Genomic DNA, 17,244 nt, shown 5'->3' on the forward strand with positions numbered 1-17,244 from the left:
TTGGAGAGAAGCAGGATGGTGTCGCTATCAATAATGGCAACTAAACATTAGTGTTATAAATGGAAATGGTTTGTCCTATGGTAGCTATCCTATTACAGTGATTCAGCAAACATTTATTGATTGTCTGTGTTTTGACTGGTGCTGGAATACAGCCTGTTGGGTCACAAACATTTTTCTGTCCTTGAGATTTAAGTCCACTAGGCTTGAACTTATTATGATTTCTAGAAATTTACCACCCTCAGCTCATCCCTATTCCTTACCCATAAATAGCAAGAAAATTATATGTTCCTTGATATTAAAAAGATAAATAGAAAGACATGCAAAAGACTGGAAGAAAATACTTGAAGCAGACATGACAAAGGATCTGTTTCTAGGATTTATGAAGAATTTTTAAAAGACAGCCCAATAGAAAAATAGGAGAAAACTTGTTTGGCTAATAAATAAATAAAAATGAAAGTCTTTCTAGTATTTATAGAAATGATACTAAAATATGGAGACAACACACTCCTCAGAGTGGCAAAAGTGTAAAAGTCTGACAATTGACATGGAGCTTGTGGATGTTGAAGATGTACTTGTCCTTCAACTATCAATTCCACCTGTAGAGAGATTCCCTGGAGGAAGCCTTACCCATGTGCACCAGGAGTTACAAGCACAGGTGAAACATTTGGACATGATTTTGGTCAACAGCAGACAAGCTAATATAAGGGAACACTTTATTGTGGTTAAAATGAATTATTCATGTACCAACAGGGATACATTATAAAAACATAATTTTGAATAAGAATAATACAGTTTGATACCTAGAATATGATACCATTAATACAACATTTGAAAATATGTAAAAGTAGTGCTCAGTTTGGCAGCACGTATGCTAACATTGGAAGGATACAGAGAAGATCAGTGTGGCCCCTGCAAGGATGACACACCAATTCGTAAAGCGTTCTGTACCTTTTCAATAAAAAAAAAAAAGAAAAAATGTGCAAAGTGATGCTGCATGTTGTTTGTGGATACCTACATATGGAATAATTGTTTTAAAATTTGCTCGATTTTAAGTGGGTAGATACAATAAAATTCAGGATGGTGGCTATTGCTGGCTAACAAGGAAAAGGAATGGGATAGTAGAGGGTTAAACAGGAGATGTGACTCCAGCTGATCTTTTTTTCTTAGAAATTAGGTCTGGATGACTTGGGTGTTAGCTTATAAAGAAATTTATTATTAACTGTACTTTTGTATGTATTGGAAAGAGACCATGAAAAATGTTTTAAAATGTGCTTTAGTATAAGAATAAAAAATATAGTAGGTTGAATATTTTCTAGTATTACATATGAATTAAGCTAATTAAATAAGGGCAAGTATTGTATAAACTTACAATTTCAGAGTTGTATAAAGTATTGGCTTTTTAAGTGCATTTCATTTCAGTAGCTCCATAAATTACTAATGGCAACAGTACTTTGGTTGCATAATAGCATATAACATTGTCAGCTAATTAATTATATAATATCCCTCTGTGTGATCTTTATTCCAGGATCCAATGACTTCCATCTACATAGAGGAATTAGGTAAAAGAGAAGTCACCATTCCTCCAAAATACAGGGAACTTTTGGCAGTAAGTTAAATAATCATTTACTTTTATTTTACTTTTTGGAACATAATCTTATCCCATTAATATATTCACATTTTTTAAAATTAGAAAATATAATGAGGCATGTGAAGTTGTCATTATGAAGACTCTCACTGTATCAATTTGCGAGGGCTGCCATAATGAAGTACCATAGACTGCGTGGCTTGAACAACAGAAATATTTTGTATCATAGGTCTAGAGGTCAGAAAACGAATCTGGGTGTGGGTAGCATGGGTTCCTTCTGAGGGTTGTGAAGCATGGATCTGAGGCCTCTCTACTTGGTTTGTACGTGGCCATCTTCCCTGTGTATACATCTTTTGGTCTACATTCCCCACTTCTCTAAGAGCAGCAGTCTTGGGGTGCCTGGGTGGCTCAGTCAGTTAAGCGCCCAACTTCAGCTCAGGTCATGATCTTGTGGTTCACGAGGTTGAGCCCCACGTTGGGCTCTGTGCCGGCAGCTCAGAGCCTGGAGCCTGCTTCAGATTCTATGTCTCCCTCTGTCTCTCCCTCTCTCTGCCCCTCTGCCACTTGCTCTCTGTCTCTCTCTCAAAAATAATAAACATAAAAAAAATTAAAAAAAAAAAAAGAACAGCAGTCTTATGGGGTTAGGGCACATCCTAATATCATCACTTAACCTTAATTACCTCTTGAAAGGCCCTACCTCCAAATATAGTCACACACTGGAGTACTAGGAACTCTTGAAAGGTTGTGGGATGGCACAATTTAACCCATAACACTCACTGAACAGTACATTTTGCCAACTGTAAAAGTTAATTTTGGACTTTCAACATGATCAAATTAATATTTTTTTCAGAAAAAAGAAGGTATCACAGGGCCTCCTCCAGACTCTTCGGTGAGTTTACATAAATGTCTTCTAAGATACAAGTTAACGTTTTTTTAAATCTTTAGTTGGGGGTAGGGCATCAATTCTGTATATTGTGTCTATGAATAATCGCTAAATCAGATCAAGTTTCCATCTATTCAGAGGAAGGAGATGGGTATGGGGTTGCTTCAGTGCTCATGGCTTAATATATATATATATATATATATATATATATATATATACACACACACACACACACACGTATATATATACGTATACATACGTGTGTGTATATATATATATATATATATATATATATATATATGTATGTATACGTATATATATATTTTTTTCTTTTTTTTGAGGGGAAGCAGAATGGAGCCAAGAAGGTATTAGGGCAAAATAAATATTAATAAAAATAGAATGAGAATATCCTAATATGTAATCCATTTAAAGGAGGGAAACAGGAAAATAGTATTAGTGAGCACTCATTTCCTTCCAAACAAAGAATTTATCTGAGTTATGTGATAACATACTTGATTTGGTAGTAAAGGAATGTCAAATCATTCTTCATTTGCTGAGTTTGTATTGTGATCTGTAACTTGAATGACTCTCACGTGTTACCCATCGTGGTGCCTGTTTCTTTAGAAACCCATGGGGCCAAGTGATGCCATAGATGCTTTGTCATCTGACTTCACCTGCAGTTCTCCTACCGCTGGTGGAAAGAAACCTAAGGAAGAGGTACTGTTTTCCAAATAATTAGGGGGAGCTTGTTAGAAACTATATAAAACTTGAAAACAATTTCTTTTTAGTTCTGATTATTAAAGTTACATTTATTCTAACTATAAGTCTAATCTTTTGCATTTTGTCTTTCAGAAATCTACAGAAGAGGTTCTCAAAGCTCAGCCAGCCAGGGTAGTCAAAAGTGCTGCTTCACCCCAAGAGAAAAAAAGAAAGGTGGAGGAGGTATAAATAATTACTTCTTTGGAAATAAACATGGTCCACCTGATAGCACTTGCTTTCCTGAGCCTGATCTAGTTGATTCAGGATAATCCCAGTACAGCATGATGAGGGGCATCTTTTTTCCCTCGGGGGTCTGTGTGGACTAGTAAATCCAATCAGGGTTCTATCCATTATCTCCAGACAGGCCTTCTATGTTTCTGCAAATACTAATCATGATTTGAACACAGCCTTCTTGGTTGTGAAACAAGAGTATCTCATCATTACAACACACAGAAAGACAAGACACCAAAAGAGTTGCACTCTTAGAACATAAATCTTCACCTTGATTCTTTTTTTTTTTTTTAAGTTTATTTATTTATTTTTGAGAGAGACCGAGACAGTGCGAGTCAGGGAGGGATACAGAGAGGGAAAGAGAATCCCAAGCAAGCTCCACGTTGCCAGCACAGAGCCCGATGTAACCTGCAAAGCTGAGAGATCATAACCTGGGCCAAAACCAACATTCAGACACTTAACCAACTGAGCCATCCAAGTGCCCCATTCACCATGATTTTCTAATGGAGTTTGACCTGTAAATCACTAGTGGGATGTGGTTGTAGCTGCTTCTGTACGTTCTATTAACCGTAATCAATTGTCCCCAATCCTGAACGTTGGTCCTGCAGCTCATCTTCTGGTTGAGAAGACATTCTCCATCTGCAGATAGTTCAGATAATGCAAGGAGCGGTTTGTGTCGGGTCTGCTCTGCCTCTCCCTTCCTGGAGGGGACAGTTTATTTTTATCTGGCTGGCTGGGGAGCAGTGAGAGCCACACCCTGAGAGTGGGAGTCCCCACAGCCATCAGCCATCAGCCGTTGTGCATTCAGACATGAAGCCTGTGGGGCCACTTCAAGCTCCCCAGCTTCCTGGACTTTGCTAGTTTGCTAAGACCAGGGTTGTCAGAAATTATTTCTAAAGACACATTAAAAAAAAAAACAAAAACAGAAAAGTGAAAGTTTACTTCTTCAAGCTTTTATTTTGATACGAGTGTTGTGTAATAATTATAGCTTGAGAAATAAGGGGTGAAGTGTGCCCCCAAGGGTATAAACAGCATAAGACACTGTGGAAGTGTCTTAGCCCCAATTTTCATTCACTGGTAAGTTCTTTTTTTTTTCCCTTTCTCTTTTCTGCTAGGTTTCCAATAAAATTGCCTTCCTAAAGTCCTTCCCTAATCTGCAACTCATTTTAGAAATTTAAAATTGGGATTTCACAAAGAAGTGGATAGGTTGTTCAGGCTGAAGAGATGTTCCCTTTTTTAATGTACAGATTTTTTCCTTTTTTAGCAGGACACAATGAGTGATCAAGCACTGGAGGCTCTTTCTGCTTCGCTGGGCACTCGGAAGCCAGAACCTGAGCTCGACCTCAGCTCCATTAAAGAAGTTGATGAGGTACTGACCTTGGATTCATATACAAAGCATGTTGTTCGGCGGGTTATGAAACTAAATGTTCTTACACAACTTTTCTTTTTTGGAGATTAAAAATTAACTACTCTTCATTCTGCCTTACTTTCAGAGTCTAGTTAACTTAGATTTTCATTCTTGCATAGTTAGCAACCAAGAAAGATAGTTGAGTATTGTCTTTTAAACCATCTAGAGTTTTAATATGTAAAGTGAATGCTAATCTCTTCTGCCAATGCTTAAATGACACCTGACTAACAAGATAACCTGGAGGCAATGGCTTGGTGAGAGGTTTGTCTGCTCTTGTGGACATTGGAAATTTGTGTTTTCAAAAGGATTCCAGGTGCTTCTTTTTATAAGCAGAGAGGGGGAATGTGGTAGATGGGGTGGGAAGATCCTTCTTTTTATAACTATGGAGAAAAATGTTGAAAATCTTGTCTCAAATTAGAATAATATCAAGCAAGGATTAACTCTGTAACTGCAGTTCCTGCATGCCTACTACATACACTTCAACATCTTAGCAAGCCTTCTGAGCCATAACAAGCTTATATTTGGTGGAGGAGAGTTTTACCATGACATTACAGTTTTTAAAGAATTTTTCAGCTGAGTTATCTGGGATAAAAGAGGGAGTTGGCCTGTGGGCATTGTTGACAAGGCAGTGTAGTTGGGGGACATGGAAATACAGCCTGGGCACCCTCAGAAGCATCAGCCTATCAACTCAGGGAGGGGAGCTGGCATGTGCCTGTCACTGTCATAATGCCGCTGCCTCCGCTGTCACTTCCTGTTCTGAATCACTGAGGAAAGTGAGTCTCACAGGCTCCTGGCCTGAGTCTGGGATTGCTCTGGTCCAAAATGGGCCAGTTTCTATCTTCAGCTTTCTTTGAGGGCTTACCAGGCGCAGTGTGGCATGACAAGCTTTGTGAAGGCGAACACAAGGGAGCAGGGGAAGCAGTCCTCGTCCTCCAAGACCAAGTAATGTATTGAGAAAAAAGGAAATTGTCATAAAGACAGTGCGAGGCACACGTTATTTAAAGCAGCCACATAGACAAATGTCTGAGGGAGAGGATGGTCCTGGCAAGACCCTGCGGGTGTGTGTGTCTTGGTGGGGGAGCAGACCAAGTTGAGTTACAGTCCCACCACCAGACAGCTGCAGGGCAGGGGACCAACTGCACTTTATTTCAGACTTTTTACACAGAATGGTGTGATTTAATAAGACAGTAATTTGGGGAGGAAACGTATAAACATAAATCTCAGGGCAAAGTGTCTTAGGGTGACTAAAATCAGGTCAGTAGTTGTAAAAAGTGTTGCATAAAAATAAGTTCTTAAGCAGTTGGGGTAACTAGTTTTGAGATACATGTATAAATGTATTTATGTTTCCTCTAGAAAACCTCCACAGCAGTGAACTTCTAAAATTCTAACTAAAACTAAAAGGACTGTTCTTTCTATTCTTTCTATTAGTTTCTACTTTATCTTCCGCTTTTTTTCCACTAGTTTTCCTTTTATTTATTTATTTATTTATTTATTTACTTACTTACTTACTTACATCCAAGTAGTTTTCTTTTTAATTATATTCAAAGTATAAATATTTCCTAAGATTTTCCAATCCTCTGGATTCTTAAGCTGAATTTTAGTGCCTAATGGTGAATTTATTACTTTCTGGATACTCTGATGTTTTGATAAGCCTTATGAAGGTTAATATTCTATAGGAGTCCCAAACCACTTCAGTTTATTCCATACTAGAGAGCTCTCTATGGAGAAATTGCATCATGTTTCAGAGAAGACATCCATGCCTACTTATTCTTATAATGTATCATGACATAAGTATTCTTTTTTTTTTTTTTTTCAACGTTTATTTATTTTTGGGACAGAGAGAGACAGAGCATGAACGGGGGAGGGGCAGAGAGAGAGGGAGACACAGAATCAGAAACAGGCTCCAGGCTCTGAGTCATCAGCCCAGAGCCTGACGCGGGGCTCGAACTCACGGACCGTGAGATCGTGACCTGGCTGAAGTCGGACGCTTAACCAACTGCGCCACCCAGGCGCCCCAATATTCTACATTGATACCTCATTAATCCTCCCCATTTCTGTGTGTAGTGACCTGGTCTGGTGCTATTTCAGTTGAGTAGACATTTGTCTTCAGTGCCTACAGTGCAGGCATTTAAAGAATATAAAGATCAGGGGTGCCTGGGTGGCTCAGCCAGTTAAACAACTGACTCTTGATTTCATCTCAGGTCATGATCTCACGGTTTGTGGGGTGAAGCCCTTCGTTGGGCTCCACACTGTCACTGCTTGGGATTCTTTCTCTCTGCACCTTTCCTGCTCAAACTCTCAAACTCCCTCTCTTTCTCTCAAAATAAGTAAATAAACTAAAAAAAAAATAAAAAGAATGTAAAGATCAAACAGGAATAGAAAGGATTTAACGGTGCACATGATTCTCACTGTCCATAAGCCTGGAGAGGACAGTCTTCTACAGGTGACTTCTGACTTTCACGAAGGCTGTTTTATAGGTAGAAACCTCACGAATCTCTGAATGGAGGAGTGCCACGACGTAATAGGACTTCCTCCAAGTGTTGCAGTAGAATATAACTGGAAATATTTTTTTAAAAAAAACCACAACTTTAATCCCTTAATGATAATTGTTAATTTACAGGACAATAAAACTGTAATTCTAAAGCCTAGAAGAGTGCTTGGCTCATTAAAAGTGCTTAATATTTTTAAAATCAATCATTCATTCAATGGAGAACTACTATTTTAGGTTGAAATACAGATGGAGCAGTAGGTTGAGCTGGAATTTGCTAAGTGATATTCCTCTTTGTGCCCAGGAGCTCCTTGTTTTGTGATCTAAATCCATGCCTTGGTACAGGTGCCAATTATTACATATCATGGAACTTCCCATAAGTCACCAGTAGTTTAAAATGCAAATGCTATATCCTAGAAGCCAGTGATCTACTATAGAACTGCACTTTTATCTCGAATGCAGTTGGTTATTCATGGTTCAGTAATCCAATAAAGTCCTAGTTCTTAGTGAAGGGAGTACCTTTTTTATTGCAGGAATCTACAATAGCCAAATTATGGAAGCATCCCAAGTGTTCATCAGTAGATGAATGGATAAGGATGTGGTATATACATACAATGAAATACTATTCAGCCATAAAAAAGAATGAAATCTTGTCCGTTGCAATAACATAGATGGAGCTAGAAAATATAAACCTAAACGATATAAGTCCAGTCAGAGAAAGACAAACACCATATGATTTCACTCATATGTGGACTATAACAAAACAAACAAGCAAACAAACAAAAAAAGAGGTAGAAAGAGATACAAACCAAGAAACAGACTTTTAACTCTAGAGAAGAAACTGATGGTTACCAGAGAGGAGGTGGGTGGGGTGTTGGATGAGATAGGTAAAGGGGATTAAGAGTACATTTACCATGATGAGCACTGAGTAACATATAGAATTGTTAAATCACTATAGTGTATGCCTGAAACTTACGTAGCCTGGTATGTTAACAATACTGAAATTAAAAAAAAAAAAAAATTTAAAAAGAGTCCTTTTAAAAGAGGTAAAACCAATTATCCATGGATCAGCCAAGATTTGTGATGAGCTGCTTCTCCCATTTCTGAACTGTATTTAACCATGGGAACTGGTTGGTTTTTTTCCCCCCTAGATAACTGAGTAAGAGATGAAGGCTATTGAAATAATTACAACTAACTTATGCACTGTGCTTAATGGTCTCAATATTTTATTTCCTTTTCTCTAGTGATCCTTACAAGTCAGTGGACTAGGTAAAAATTATTGGTAGCCCCATTTTACTGCTTAAGAAAGACTAAGTGGCTCCCCAAGGTGATAGAGCAGCTGAGAGCAGGGCGGGGACACCTCTCCAGGATTCCTCGCCCTGTTGTTTTTTTCTGTCTTCCTCACAGCCAACCAGTTACCATGGTCTTGTGCTCTGTAGTTTACAAAGCACAGACACACACTTGAATCTGATATGGTTTTCTCTACAACACTTATGAAGTACATAAAGTGATATCCTCTTGTTTTACCTACATTACCCACATGTTTTGTGTTTTATTTCCCTCTCCACTTTAATCAGGCAAAAGCTAAAGAAGAGAAACTAAAAAAGTGTGGTGAAGATGATGAAACTGTGCCTTCGGAGTATAGATTAAAGCCAACCACGGTATGCTGTTAGCCATGGCACCTAACAGAATATGCTCTTCTTCATATCATGTTCTGTTGGGACTGTTCCCATGATACTCAAGAACATGACTATTCAGTTCTTATACTAACTGAACCCCCTGAATCCTTTCTTTCCTGTTCTTTAAAGTTAGTTGATTGTTTCCTAAGTAGTAACCGTGTGGTCATTAAAATTCCCACAAATCCAAGTGTTCCAGATATTAACAATGCGTGATATAGATCCTTAACCTTGAAGCGTAAGAAACAAGTTGGGAATAAATTTTTCTGTAACCGTTGTATGGATAAAAGCACCATAGATCTTTGAAGGGGTAGACATAAATGTGTAGCTATTTGCCAGTATCCTTAGGGTGTTTTGTTGGTGGTGGTTTGGGTTTAATGTGAGGATGGTGGACTTCTGTAATTATATCTGTAATTTATCTTTCAAAAATTAAACGAAAACACATGATAGAAAATGTTTTGATTCTTCTATGTGCTTATATATGGAAACTGTCCTTACAGGTGCTAATATAGAAAGTTCCTCAGTTTAGAAATATTCTAAATTGTGAAACGTCATCTCCAAAAAACAAAAAAAGGATTACAGGAATGAAATCTACCTCTTCACCCTGGATTGGAGAACAGAGACTTTTTAAGTTATTTATTTTAGAGCTTAGCTGTTTATTCTGATACTTGATTTAAAAAATACTGAAAATTTATTCACTCAGATATAAGAAATTCACTCAAAAACAGATCATTAAAATATAAGGGGAAAAAAAATCTCCTCCTATCCTGGAATTCCCTAGAAGAAACTTAACGAGCCATGAAAAGAAAATGTTCTATTTAATTTTCAATGAATTTTCAATTTTGTTTACAGGATAAAGATGGAAAACCACTTTTGCCAGAGCCTGAAGAAAAATCCAAGGTTAGGAAATGATCTTTCTGATAAAGAGCAAAAGAACTGTAAAGTATAAATTGAAGATCATTTTGACAGGATTTCTCTGTGGAGACTTTGAATGTCAACCTAGTTGTAAAGAGAGGGGAACTTGTGGTAGCAACACTTGGCTCATACCTCTGACTCCTTTTCGTATCTTTTATGATTATTTTCTTCATGAATTATTACTAGAATATTGGGAGTGTGTAGGTGGCATTCATTGCACATTAGGAGCTGATGTCAAGAATGCCTCAAATTATATTGTTGGCACTTCAGAATTTGATTATAATCATGACATCAGATATTTTAATGATTCTACACTGCCTTAACTTGGTCTAAAGCAGTCAGGTCCTCACTGAATGAAGGGGGTGCTGTGATTTTTCCCATTTTACATGTGATGAAACAGAGGCAGAGACATGTAAATAACCCAAGATCTAACAGCTAAAAACTAGCAAGACCAGGACTCAAAACTCAGACTACCAACAGACGCACAGCTTGTAGATGACATGCCGTTCTGTTGTAGATGACTGGTATTGCTCAAAATTTCCACATGCTCCAAATGAATAATACCATTTCATCTGAAGGAACTAGGGATGGGAGAACTTTGTTGCCAAAATCCCTCAGAGTCTTAGGGAAGGAGTATATGATCTGTGTTTCCTGAGCTATTCAGAAGGCACTCATTAGGAAATAGTGAAAAACAGTCACATACGAAAAAAACTATACAGATCTTCATTAGAAAGAAAAGGTGGTTTTATGTGAACAGAATTCTTCTGAAACTGAATTAACAGGAAAATTTTGGACTAAATCATGAACATTTTTGTGGTACCCCGGTGTTTAGTATTCCTTATTTGTTGCATGACATTTATCTTACATTGATAAATTAAAAAAATACCCCAAACATTAAATTTTGGATTTAGATCCTAAAATATGGCTTAATACGTGTTAACAGGAAATTCTCTATGTAAAACTTTCTTGTAACCAAAAAGAGTCACTTTGTAATATAGTGTTTTTCTTATATTCCAGGCCCTGAGTGAATCAGAACTCATTGATGAACTTTCAGAAGATTTTGACCCGCCTAAAAGTAAAGGAAAACGATCTAAGACAACCAAAAAAACAGAAGTATGTTTCTAAAAATAGAAGTCTCTATTTTGTGGGCTTTTAAAGATATTTTTCTATAATCTTAAAAATCTGAGGCCCAATTATTTTAGCATGATGTAGTTGATGGAGACCCATTATGCCATCTTTTTTTACATGCAGTTTTGATCTTGACTTTTTCTAGATGGGCTTTCTTTTCCCACACTGGCCCAGATGTTCTTGAAATTTAAGTCCTATAATCATTCCTTCACATCCATGCTTTCCTTTCTGTTCCTCCTACTGTAACCTAAAGTTGTCATCACCGCTCACCTTATGGTGGCAGTGGCCTCTGTCTTCAGTCTTACTGCCGTCCTTCCCACGTGTCCGCCAGAGTTACTGTTTCTCAAGCGTGGTGGTAGTCACATCATTCCCGTGCTCCAACCCTCAGGAGCTGCCTGTTCCCCACAAAAATAAAGTCCCTGCTAACGTGTTCTGGCCCTGGCTTCCTTCCCTACCAAGGTGTGTCCTCCCATTACTAAACCATGACAATAAGGGCTTGAGTGTATGTGTCCTTGGCTTTTCCCATGTGGTCCTGCCATGTAGAATAAACTTCCCTCCTAATTCAAGATCATCTAAAATGTTAGCCAGGCCTTTAAAGTTTTGCTAAAGTATGGCCTTTGTCTCCTGCTTTTCCCTCCCCAAATCTTACCACCCTTCCAAACCTACCTAAGCAGAATACAATATGTCAGGGGCTCTATTGTTCTTTGTATATCTATTAAGATCTTTATTACAAGGAAGCTTTTAGCTGTCTTCATCTCCACCTCTGATGTGTATACATAGTTTTCAGTAAATAGTAAGTTCCTTGAAGGAAGAGATAGTGCCCTGCTAATGACCATCTACTGAGCACCTTACGTGTAGGATAACTTTTCGTAAATGTCTGGATTAAAACCAGTTTGTTTGAAATTTTACTCTTGTGATAAGATAGCACAGTGGTCCTCAGATTTTAGTACCAGGATTGCCTGAGGGTTTGTTAAAACAGATTGCTGGGCTCCACCTCCAGAATTTCTATAGTATTTGGGGTGGAGCCCTAAGAATTTGCATTTGTAACAAATGGTAAGGCTGGTAAGGCTGATGCTGCTGGTCCAGGGACCGTACTTGGGGAACCTCTGGGATAGTATTACTACCTTGCATTTGTAAACATACCTATTTACAATTGATAAGATAATATTAAATATATAAAAATGATGGATTTATATTAAAACATTACATTTTATAATTGGTGTATCATTGTTATATATTTTCTGAAAATAATATAAATAATAATAGTTGCTGATATTATTGAGCTGTGTTCCTAGGTAGTATGCAGAGCACTGGACATGTTTTATTTTACTGAAAGCCTCACGTTGACCCTTGAGATGTAGGTACTGTCATTGTTCTCATTTTCCAGATGTGAAACTGAGTCTCAGAGTTTAAGTAACCTACCTAAGGTAAGAGGTAAAACCAAGTTGAAATCATGGTAGAAGAGTTTGAACCTGCGATTTATTCACTATTTAGCAATCCTTAGGCATTTGAGAAAGTCATGCTCACAGCATATAATATAGCAGAGTGTGTCGTTGGTCCCTTATTGTTCAGTCTTACCAACTAGATATTTCTAAAAACTCTTCTTTGTACTTGCCTCTCTCCGCAGGCATCTCAGGCTGCTGCCTTGACTCCTGTGAGTGAGGCCGTGCCTCGAGCTTCCATGTGTACTATACTGTCCACACCGACCAAGCCAGCTCCCTTGGTGAGTGTTCCCTTGGACATTGAGCAGTGTCCTGGGAAGGTAGTTCTTTTTCCCGTGCACTTGCCACTGTGTGTTGCCAACGCATCACTTTATTCTGATAAGATAAAAATAAAATCTTTTAGAGCTATGGGGTCTAGTGTTCTTTTGGCTTCAGGGTATCTTCCAAATTTAAGCTAGATTTAAGTTTTTCATTAAACTTCTACAGGCTGTGTTTTGTTTTTTTTTTTCACCTTCTGAAATTCTTACTGGTTCTTCAGCTGTGGTGGATAATCTTGCTCTTTCACTTTCCCATATCTTTTGAGCCTATTGGGAGTTCCACAGATAGCCTGATGGTACCTTTTGTTGGCTCTCCTAAAGGAATAATCTACACCAATATCATCATGACTTCTCCCCACTCCCAACTGAAGGAAGGTTAACTCAGTTCGTTTCCCTTTTCTTCTTAGCTCTCTCTCTCTAACTTTTGTATGAAGTATGGTAATTAAGTAGTTGAATCTTTTTGAGTTTGGTGGGCTTTGTTTCTGTTAGCAGGTAGAATCTGACTCAGAGTAACAGCTGATGGGACTGTGCCTTATTACTACAGACCTAGTGAATAGCTAAGTTGTTCTGGATCCTTTGCAATATCTTATTAAAGTTTCACAAGGACATTGTGAACCCTGTTCTGATCATCTCTCTATTATAGATGAGGGAAATGAAGCTTGACCTTGATGAAGGGAAATGACCTTGAGCAATCCATTTAACTTTTCAGAGCCTGGGTGAGATAAGTGATAAGGCTTCTGCTCTTAGCCACTTTAGCATCTAGCATGGATAGATGGCCAGATCTCAAGCTTTACAGTAGAATTTGATCATTCTCATATGGAAAAAGGGCAGGGGGAGCATGGGCGAAGGGACCCGCCCCCAGGAGGAATTAGGAAATACTCACAGAGGGAGGGCAAGATCACACCGGGAAGTGGGAACAGCACTGTTTTCCTAGGGAGAACAGTGAACCAAGGACAGGCCAGCCCAGAGGACTTGGTGTGCTTGGGTTTAGTGCATTTAGTTGTTTGAAAAAAGAGGGTGGAGAAGTTATAGGACATGTGTCCTGGGTGCCCTGGTATGGCTGCTTCCTGCCAGGGACATTTTTGGTGCCAAGTGAAAATCCTCTCAAAGTCCAGGGTCTCCCTCCTGCCTTACACAGGACTCAACCTCTTTTTGAGGTCTCTGGGTACACTCTAGAACTTTCACATTGTGGGAATTAAGCCACAGGCACGGTGATAAAGAATTGGAGAAGAGGAGAGTATATGGGGCAAGACAGTGAAGGAAGGAAGAACAGAGGCAGTGAGTGGAATCAAAAAGACAATAGCCAACATTCTAGAGAAGAACTCTGTGACCTAAACATGTATGTATCCTCTGCCTCTTGTGCTCCAGGTGATTGCCAGGGCCTTTGAGGGTTCGTTCCTTTCCAACTTTACCCTGACTATAGCGAGTCGAGCACTGGATGTTTAGTGCACAGAAAAGGGCTCTGCGTTTCCCATTCTCTGATGATCTTTTCTGCGCTTCTGTTCTGTCAGCTCCGCTGACCATGGTTGCTGAGATTACCATCACTGAAGTTAGTTGGCATTTCTGTAATTGGGATACCCATGAGAGCCACAAGAATAGCTGTGGAGTGTGACAAAGGTCAGAGGGCCCAAGAAGGGCTTGAAGATTAGTGAGCAAAAGAAAACCAAGCAGAAAAAGGAGCCTAATGTGTGCCCTGCATAGTTCTTGTTCATATAAAGCTTGTTAAGGACATCCAGAAACCTGAATACTAGTTGTGAATTTGACAACATAAAATACTACAGAAATAGAAGTTGCAGGCTCTAGTCCTATTTCCTGATTCCTTTGCTCTTAAAAATGCTGTGTATCCTAGCTTTGCTCTGTTTGGTTTAATTCTTAAACCAAGGGAAACAGGCTTAACAGGAAGTAGTAGTTTCCACAGATTCTACAGCAGAGAGTAGGAGAAAACAGAAGTGAAGTATGAGGACATGTCTTAGATCAGCTAGCAATTCTGATTGCTTGGTTAAGACTTTGGTCACTGCAACTCTTGCACTTTAGATAGAATCCCAAACAAATTAGATATACATCAGGGAGTTTTGCAGCTCCTGGGAATAAAATCTATGCAGTGTCCAACCACCAGATGGTGATAAATCACCTTCCACTCAGGTTCCATTTCCTCATTGATCTTTTTGCAGTGCAACTTAGCAGAAAAACTTTTCTTACTTACATTGTTGGTTAAGCCATATAAAACAGAAAGACATTTTTACTCTAATATTCAGATATGTATTCTATGTGAGGTCATAGAATTTTATAAGAATAAACTTTGAGACTTTTTAATTCAGAAGCTTTCACAGTTTAACCAAGAACAGCAATAAGAAATTCATTCATATTTCAACCCAGTATCTATATAATAGAAAAAAACAGCTTAATTAGAAGTAATTATTCTTGTTATGTATGATGCATTCTATTTTCTATTCTTTCATTAAAAAAAAAGTCCTGGGGCACCTGGGTTGTTTAGTTGGTTAAGCATCTGACTCTTGATTTCAGCTAAGGTCATGATCTCACGGTTTCGTGGGTTCAAGACCCATGTCGGGCTCCTCTACACTGATGGTGTAGATGCTGCTTGGGATTCTCTGTCTCCTTCTCTCTCTGCCTCTCCCCTGCCCACACTGTCTCTGTCTCTCTCAAACTAAATAAACGTTAAAAATTAAGAAAAAAAAAAAGTCCTGCCCGTGAACTGTTGATTTTATGAACCACTAATGTGTGGATCTTGACCTGTGATTTGGAAAAAGTCAAATCGAGTCCTATCTTTTAGCCCAAACATAGTTTCTCCTTTATTTTCCCTTTGTATCATTCATGTTTTCTTCACTCAGTTTCATTTTAATAACCAGCATGGCTAGAGCTCACTGTATCACAAGGGAGCACATTTCCTTTTGAACACTGGGACCCCAGGTAGACAGTTCCCATCGTGCCACCCAGGTTAGCCAGCCACAGTCACCTGAATCAGCGTGAATCCACTTTGCCCAGTAGAAGCCTGGTAAAGAACACAAACTTCTGTATCTTGGCTGAGGCTCTGCCCGAGCCACCACCTCTGGGATGGGCCAGGCTTATTTCACAGAGCTTTGAGAGGAATGTCCTCTGATAGGCCTGAAAATCTTTCCTGCACCATCTCTAGAATGATTACCGTACAGGTCACTTCTTTGCTGGCTTTCCACTTGTTTGAGGTATATTCATCCCATTGTCTTCCTTATTTCCAAACCAAGAACTGGGTTAGATTATGTAAGTTTCTCCATGTCAATATATGTTGTACCCACTTAATATAAGAAATTTGGTCTAGTTTTTAACATTTTAGGTTTTTCAAACATATATTCTAAAGATGTTTTTTAAGTGTACTTAATTTGAGAGAGAGCAAGCACGGGGGAGGGGCAGAAAGAAAGGAGGAGAGAGAGAATCCCAAGCAGCTTCCTTGCCGTCAGCGCGAAGCCTGACGAGGGGCTCGAGCTCACAAACTGTGAGATCATGACCTGAGCTGAAATCAACAGTTGGAGCTTAACCGACGGAGCTATCCAGGCGTCCCTAAACATAGATTCCAATTCAGTTGGTAATTCAAATTACTAAAAGATGACTGTGCTTCTTATCCAAGCCTGAAATAAGGATATGCCCTTCTGAATTGTTTGTTGTAGTCTTTTTTAAAAGGAGTGATTAACTGCCTTCTTAGTATATCCACAAATATGCTTTTAGAAAGGCATGGTGCCAGATGATGCTGTAGAAGCCTTGGCTGGTAGCCTGGGGAAAAAGGAAGCAGATCCAGAAGATGGAAAGCCTGTGGAAGATAAAGTCAAGGTAATAGCAGCTCAGTCACTTCCTGAAAGTAGCTGTGATTGATGTTCCTCACTCCCCAAGCAAGTTAGTCATCTTTTTTTTTTTTTAAATTTTCTACAACACATGACGAGCTGGCTTTATCTATTTATGGAGCATATCCTGTTTGACAATCTAAACCTGAGTAAAGCATCAGTGTTTTGCTACAGCAGTGGATGCAGAACATGCACATAATCTCTGAATCTCACCTTGGCCATGTGCATTTCCACTGCCGAGCAGTCCTGAGAGAAGAGGCAGCTGTCCACCCTCCTTTTCGTTGCTTTTTAGCCCAGCCGGCATAGTGGTGCTGTCTGAGCCGGCTCAAGTAGGGGAGGGTGTGAAAGATGTGTAGAGTTGCTGTAGGAACTCTACACATAAGGCCATACATATGTTCTAATCTAACACTGGAGTTATTTCCCTCAAATGTAGGCACTTAGACATCCACTTTGCGGAGATATATTAATAATGAGAATGGTATAATTTTTATTCAGGAGAAAGCCAAAGAAGAGGATCGTGAAAAACTTGGTGAAAAAGAAGAAACAATTCCTCCTGATTACAGATTAGAAGACGTCAAGGTG

General features: G+C 38.9%; 1 protein-coding gene, 1 long non-coding RNA gene and 1 other non-coding gene across 18 annotated transcripts in view; 2 read left to right on the forward strand and 1 right to left on the reverse strand.

The window, feature by feature from the left end:
- Positions 1-17,244, forward strand: part of CAST (calpastatin) — a 109,625-nt gene that overhangs the window by 72,617 nt on the left and 19,764 nt on the right. For 9 of the 16 annotated variants that reach the window (XM_011284752.4, XM_023258673.2, XM_045033893.1 and 6 more), the window contains 11 exons: positions 1,526-1,606; positions 2,436-2,474; positions 3,093-3,185; positions 3,321-3,410; positions 4,723-4,827; positions 8,932-9,015; positions 9,883-9,930; positions 10,963-11,058; positions 12,701-12,796; positions 16,550-16,651; positions 17,158-17,241. In XM_011284752.4, coding sequence (XP_011283054.3) covers positions 1,526-1,606; positions 2,436-2,474; positions 3,093-3,185; positions 3,321-3,410; positions 4,723-4,827; positions 8,932-9,015; positions 9,883-9,930; positions 10,963-11,058; positions 12,701-12,796; positions 16,550-16,651; positions 17,158-17,241 — 918 coding nt within the window. The remainder of the gene's footprint in view (positions 1-1,525; positions 1,607-2,435; positions 2,475-3,092; positions 3,186-3,320; positions 3,411-4,722; positions 4,828-8,931; positions 9,016-9,882; positions 9,931-10,962; positions 11,059-12,700; positions 12,797-16,549; positions 16,652-17,157; positions 17,242-17,244) is intronic. The other 7 variants (XM_023258676.2, XM_023258688.2, XM_045033922.1 and 4 more) reach the window with 1 other exon arrangement.
- On the forward strand, positions 848-952 carry LOC111556776. The gene has a single exon (XR_002736507.1). It is a non-coding gene; the product is annotated as a U6 spliceosomal RNA (small nuclear RNA).
- Positions 12,525-15,382, reverse strand: LOC123379171. The gene is made up of 2 exons (XR_006583285.1): positions 13,716-15,382; positions 12,525-12,890 (listed from the first exon to the last, which is right to left on the reverse strand). It is a non-coding gene; the product is annotated as an uncharacterized LOC123379171 (long non-coding RNA).

Source organism: Felis catus, chromosome A1 (assembly GCF_018350175.1).
Source record: "Felis catus isolate Fca126 chromosome A1, F.catus_Fca126_mat1.0, whole genome shotgun sequence".
Taxonomy (NCBI): domain Eukaryota; kingdom Metazoa; phylum Chordata; class Mammalia; order Carnivora; family Felidae; genus Felis; species Felis catus.